We start from the raw sequence: 6,000 nt of genomic DNA, 5'->3' as shown, positions 1-6,000 counted from the left end.
GGGTGCAAGCCAGGGCACAGAGAAATTGGGATTTTTGCAAGAGCATTCAGAGCAATCTCTTTCTCCGCAGGATTACTTTACCACCCAATTAAGAGCTGTTTAAGAACACGTTAAAGGGATGGCCATGGTACAAGATTAGGAATGCTTCATTTGTTGTTGCTATCTTGCATGTTCATCAACAATATGGAAAACAAAATAACTTAACAACTTAAATACGGTCATGTGAAAAAGTAAATACACCCTTTGGAAAGTGATATTTTTTTAATGTATTTTTTACATATTTGTCCACATGGATATTTGAGCTAAATTCCAACCACATTCATTGATAAAGGTAACCCAATTTAACAAATCACACACAAAAACATTTACTTTGAAAAGGTTATGCAATTAAAATAAACAAAAATGGAATTTCCAAATGCAGAAAAAAAATGGAATTTCCAAATGCAGTGTACCCCCTACCTTTAACATCACCTAAAATGGCTACAATTAGGATCAGGTGCACCAAAACAGGTGACAATGATTAGGAAATCATTGGAGAGTACCTTGGGAGGGTCCAGCCTTCCACAAAGATTAGAAACTTGGTCTGGTTTAGTCTCAACCATATGGGTGTGTGGTAACACATCGAGCAAAGTTCAAAATACCTATCTGAGGCTCTCAGAAGAAAGATTATTGATTCCTGTGAGTCTGGGAGGGGTTACAAATCAATTTCTAAGCAATTTGAAATTCGTTCCACTGTCTGACAGATCATCTACAAATGGAAAAAATTCCAGACGACACCGGAGTAAAGACCAAAACTACTGGAACAATGTGCTCTGGACAGATGAGTTAAAAGTGGAGTTGTTTGGCCGCAATGCTAGATGCCATCTTTGGCAAAAAATAAACACTGCCTTTGAACAGAAGAACACCATACCAACCGTAAAGCATGGAGGCGGTGGCATTATGGTTTGGGGCTGCTTTGCTGCCTGAGGGACAACTTTAACACAACCTGGACACAGAAATAGAATAAAATGGAACAAAAACAATATCATGAAATACTACACTTTTTTTAATGAATGAAAGTACATCATGCTAAATTCTTCACATTGGAATAATTATTGACACAATTATTGCCAGGGTTATGAACAGCTAGATGTGGCTAGATGTTCTTTGCCATTCTGCCATCAGATTAGCCACCGATGCTCTTTTATAGGACACATCATTGCAGTCTATACTCTTCTGTAAACTGGTCGTCTCTGCATACCCGACGCAAGACCCACTGGTTGATTATTTATAACACCCTCTCAGGCCTCACTCCCCCTTATCTGAGATATCTATTGTAGCCCTCATCCTCCACATACAACACCTGTTCTGCCAGTCTCCCAAAGCACACATCTCTGGGTCGCTCGTTTTTTTAGTTCGCTGCAGCTATTGACTGGAACCAGCTGCAACAAACACTCAAACTGGACAGTTGTATCTCAATCTCTTCGCTCAAAGACTCAATCATGGACACTCTTACCGACAGTGACTGCTTTGCGTGATGCACTGTTATCTCTACCTTCTTGCCCTTTGTGCTGTTACCTGTGCCCAATAATGTTTGTACCCTGTTTAGTGCTGCCACCATGCTGTGCTGTCATGTGTTGCTGCCATGCTATGTTGTTGTCTTTAGGTCTCTCTTTATGCCGTGTTGTGTTCTCTCTTGTCGTGATGTGTGTTTTGTCCTATATTTTTATTTTCAATCCCAGCCCCCATCCCCGCAGGAGGCCTTTTGGTTGGCCGTCATTGTAAATAGGAATTTGTTCTTAAATGACCTAGTTAAATTAAGGTTAAATACATAAAAATAAAATAAAACAGCATTATCTTATGTATCCAGTTCACAGAACAGTACTCATATCAATTATACACTGTATGTATAAAATAAACAGATAAAATATATAAATATTCATTTAGATTTATTCAAATAAATGATTCATTTAAAATAATCAAACCAACATTTAATTCACAGTACAAGCTCTGGATTAGTCTCTTTGAACAAGAAATCATCACATCAACATACACAACTTTCCCCTTGGTTAGTAACAACAAAAGTTGTTTTGTGAGATAAGGGAAGGCATTAATGCATGGTGGGTAAATGCTACAGGCGACAGAGACTACTGTATATTAGGACTGCATGCGCGAGCAGCCAGTGTCAACAGAAGTATGACGATTAAAGGGTAACTTAAGAAGAGAGGTGATTTAAAACAAGCATGAAACACATTCTGTGTTTCTGAATCTATATTGTAAAGAAAATCAATTTGACATACAATTCATTCAGCCCTTCATGTTAACACAGAAACTACAAACTGAGGATGTACATCAAAATACATTTGATGAGTGGTCTACAACAAAATCAGTACTCCATAAGCTTCAGTTAGATGTTTAAAACACTACGACTCCAAATATCAATAATAAACTGTGGTTAATTTACATTACAATCAGTCCTTGAGGAATCCTACATCTCATGTTGAAAGTGGCACTCTTTTGTAAGTGAACAGCTCAGTATCAGTGTTTATCGTGTTTGGCACAGGAGAGGTTGGGTTAGTCAGGTCAGTTGGGAGTCATGGAAACTGTCCATCATCCAGTATGTGTGTCAGTGAACTCGAGGTCCTTTGACTTTCTTCTATCCCAGAAGCACTCTCTGCAGCCTGTCGGCCGACACGCATCTCTCGTCCTCCGACTCAGTGTCGCTCTGCGGGTTGGAGCTGCAGGGAGAGGTGCATTCTGGGGAGCACAGGTAGTGCATGAAGGGTATCCGGTACTTCCCGCAGAAGTCCACAAACTTGATGTGCCTCACACACGAGTCAAAGTACACACCTGAGAGGAAGAAGACAAGTAGCACAACAATATGAGAGCAATAGAAATATCTCAAGGTGTGATTCTATTACAAAGAATATATTTTTCTCAAATTATTGAGGAATCCCAGCCTTCTCTTCCTTCCTGGACGAGCCTCCTCTGATCCACTCACAAATACTAGTACATAAGTATGTAACTTAAACCTGTCCCCTCTCCTCCACTTACCGGTACATTTAGGGTTGGGACACTTGCTAGCCAGGTCCAGGTACTGTACCAGGTTTCCAGGCAGGTCATTGGGGAGGTAGTGAAGGTTGCGGGACTTGATGGTCCGTCCGGCCAGCTCCAAGAGGGAGGGAGGGTCGTAAGTCATGTCCTTGATGAAGCGGACCACCAGGGGGTTGCCGCGGAGACTGAGCTCCTGCAGGTGCACCAGGCTGAGGATCTCCCGCGGTAGGTAGGTAAGTAGGTTGTTATGGAGACTGAGGCAGCGCAGGGAGTAGAGTCTACAAACAGACACATTCAGACCGTGAATCATGGCTTTAGCTCAGCAGGCTAACACAGTCTTATAACACACAGGAGACCTAAGTAAAAAAGAAAAGAAAAAACTGTTGGTCACATGAGCAAATTATGTAAAGTCAGTGTTTCTCCTATGGGATGGCCCTCACCTTGTGAGTTGGGGGGGTACACTCTGTATCCGGTTATCACAAAGAACCAAGTATCTGAGACCGCGAAGGTTGGCCAGCTCTGGGGGGATGGAGATGATGAGGTTCCCACCCAAATAAAGCATCTCCAGACTGCATCAGATCAGAGAAAAGTGTTTTTCTTCACGCTTGGAATGACAGGGAACATTGCTAAATTAACATACAGATGTAGGATCTTAAATTGAACCAGTTTTCTACAGCCCAAAAATAATCCTGTGGATTATATAAAGCACAGTGTTCAAAGGTCAAGAATGGCCTAAACAGTTTGAGTTTAAATCCAGAAGAAGCATGTTGAAATTCCAGGGTTCAAAGATCCCAGAGGACAGGCTGTATTGACTGAGTGATCTGTTTGTTTTTGGAGAACCACTGTGATAAGGTTACACACATACTACACTCTTGAACACCTCCAGAACACCTGCCAACTTTCTCTGATCAAGCTGACAACAGAAGAAAGAGAGAGGAGATAGAGGGAGCGTTCGGAATTGAACTGCGCTGTTTGACACTTTTATGTCAACAGAAGATATACAGAAGAGGTGAGATGATGGTAAAATAACTGATTGTAAAACGTCTTCTCTTTTTAGAAACGTCAAGAGGGAAGGCCTTATGATGCAAAGCACAGCTGCTAACTTAGCTACAACACAGTCCGAAGGATGCTGTGGGCTTTTGGGGGGAGTCCAAATGGACCTTTTCATCTTGTCTTTACTCTATAACTTATTCTCCACTCTGTTCCAAATCCCGAACCCCCATGTTCCTCTCACTGTGCCAGTCCCCCACTGTGGTAAGGCAATATGTCAAATGACGAGCCACTGACGAGCCGACTCCAAAGAAGTGTGTCAATGCAGCACCAAGACGGAGACGATGGGCCCCTGCACCCATCATGCAGGACATGATCAGGAACCACATGCTCATGTGGAACCTATCTAGGTGAATACAGTGACAGTATTTATTTTATGCAAACGTATTTGCCCTTTATCTTAACCCTCACCATCTAGTTCCTGAATGCACACTATGAAATCACAGCTGCAGTCCTGGAGGCCCAGTCATTTCATTAAGACAGCAACAGAGCTTATTATTCTAGCTGGCTACTACATAATGGTTATTATGAGCATGCTATTATCAGGTAGTGATGGGCCAGGAAGTGACAGGTTGCTGGTTTAAACCCCTGACCTAGGTGAACAATCTATCGATGAGCCCTTGAGCAAGGCACTTAACCCCAATGGCTCCTAGGAGTCGTTCTGTATAAGAGTGTATGCTAAATTACTAAAAATATATATGATACGGGCAACATAACCTTGATATGGCAATGTCTTTATTCACATTTGAGTGTCCCAACGTTGGGTTATTAGAAGCTAAGTGTTTATAAAGGTCAGAAGCTTAAAAGCTTAAAGCTCATCTAATTTTCACCAACCTCCCTTCGTCATGCATAGCTGTGTACAGATAGTTGTTTGTTAAAAGTCACCCTTTATATTAAGTGGCTATAACACCTATGATTATATGGTAATTAACGTGGAGGTAGTTAGTTGCTTTGTAACAAATTGTTACCGCTATAATATATCGGTATTCTTACCTGGTAATATTTTCTATATCTGCGGGGATAGCTTTGAGTCTGTTACCCCCAAGAGACAGATATTTTAATCGCTGGAGTTTTAGAAACTGAGTGGGCACCTCTTCAAACATGTTCCCACTGAAGTTCAATGTGTCTATCTGCATGGACCCAAATTCCTTTGGGAACGAAAATTCGTTCAAACGGTTGTTCTTGGCTATGAGTGTTTTGAGGTTTGACAAACGTTGAATGTCCTCACAGAGAACCGTTAATCCATTGTTGCTTATATCCAGAACTTCCAATTTGGAGAACAGACATACCGAAGCGGGAAACACTGTCAGTCGGTTGTTATACAGGTAGAGTTGTTGGGTCACTCTCCTCCGTTCGTCACCGACAGTGTCCAAATTTAAACTCTCCAGATTCAGATGGGACATGTCCAAAATGCAACCCTCCTGATCAACTGTTGCAAATAGCTCCATATTCAATACCAATTGCTATCCACCTAGTTCAAACATATGAATGAATTACAATGTGATTTTACAAAGTGTATGCTCTTTCAGCACTGATCACGACCGTATAAAGCCTCTTTGTGCATTCTGCTCATGTGCAAATCCTTTTCCATTAAAGACAGACCGCACACACACAGCTGTCACATTTGCATCAAGTTCACATGTACTCGGTATTAAAAGGCTGGTCAGACTTTGGATTCTCCGCCCCCAGTTTAAATTAACCCGTGCATGCCTGCTTGCTCTGGTGCCACAGGTCTCCATGTCCAGAAATCAAGTTTGCGTGTGTGTGGATGCTTTGTAAATGTTTTCACGCTGAAATATATGGTCAATTAACTTTGCAATAGGAAACCCCAGCTCTCATTTCTATTAGCCTATGAGGAACCATATCTAATATTTTGTAATATGCCCTACTAGTTTTAGTGGTAGACCTTATGTCACA

At 41.5% G+C, this 6,000-nt stretch overlaps 1 protein-coding gene across 1 annotated transcript; it reads right to left on the bottom strand.

Annotated features, from left to right (window-relative positions):
* Nucleotides 1-333: 333 nt before the first annotated feature.
* LOC118363128 (leucine-rich repeat-containing protein 58-like) lies at nucleotides 334-5,695 on the bottom strand. The gene is made up of 4 exons (XM_035743829.2): nucleotides 5,077-5,695; nucleotides 3,474-3,602; nucleotides 3,034-3,311; nucleotides 334-2,829 (listed from the first exon to the last, which is right to left on the bottom strand). The coding sequence occupies exons 1-4, from the start codon at nucleotides 5,529-5,531 to the stop codon at nucleotides 2,636-2,638; spliced, it is 1,056 nt and encodes a 351-aa protein (XP_035599722.1). The 5' UTR covers nucleotides 5,532-5,695; the 3' UTR covers nucleotides 334-2,635.
* Nucleotides 5,696-6,000: the final 305 nt, after the last annotated feature.

This window comes from Oncorhynchus keta, chromosome 30 (genome assembly GCF_023373465.1).
Source record: "Oncorhynchus keta strain PuntledgeMale-10-30-2019 chromosome 30, Oket_V2, whole genome shotgun sequence".
In the NCBI taxonomy this organism is placed as follows: Eukaryota; Metazoa; Chordata; class Actinopteri; order Salmoniformes; family Salmonidae; genus Oncorhynchus; species Oncorhynchus keta.
Note: the sequence above shows the minus strand (reverse complement) of the source record. Positions and strands in the feature narration are given on the sequence as shown.

Excerpts from the sequence above, each read along its gene's own strand:
- LOC118363128 (XM_035743829.2), bottom strand. The coding sequence starts at position 5,531 with ATGGAGCTATTTGCAACAGTTGATCAGGAGGGTTGCATTTTGGACATG. Across the intron at positions 3,603-5,076 it reads GATATAGAAAATATTACCAG|TCTGGAGATGCTTTATTTGG; the intron begins GTAAGAATACCG and ends GATCTGATGCAG. Across the intron at positions 2,830-3,033 it reads TCCCAACCCTAAATGTACCG|GTGTGTACTTTGACTCGTGT; the intron begins GTAAGTGGAGGA and ends TCTTCCTCTCAG.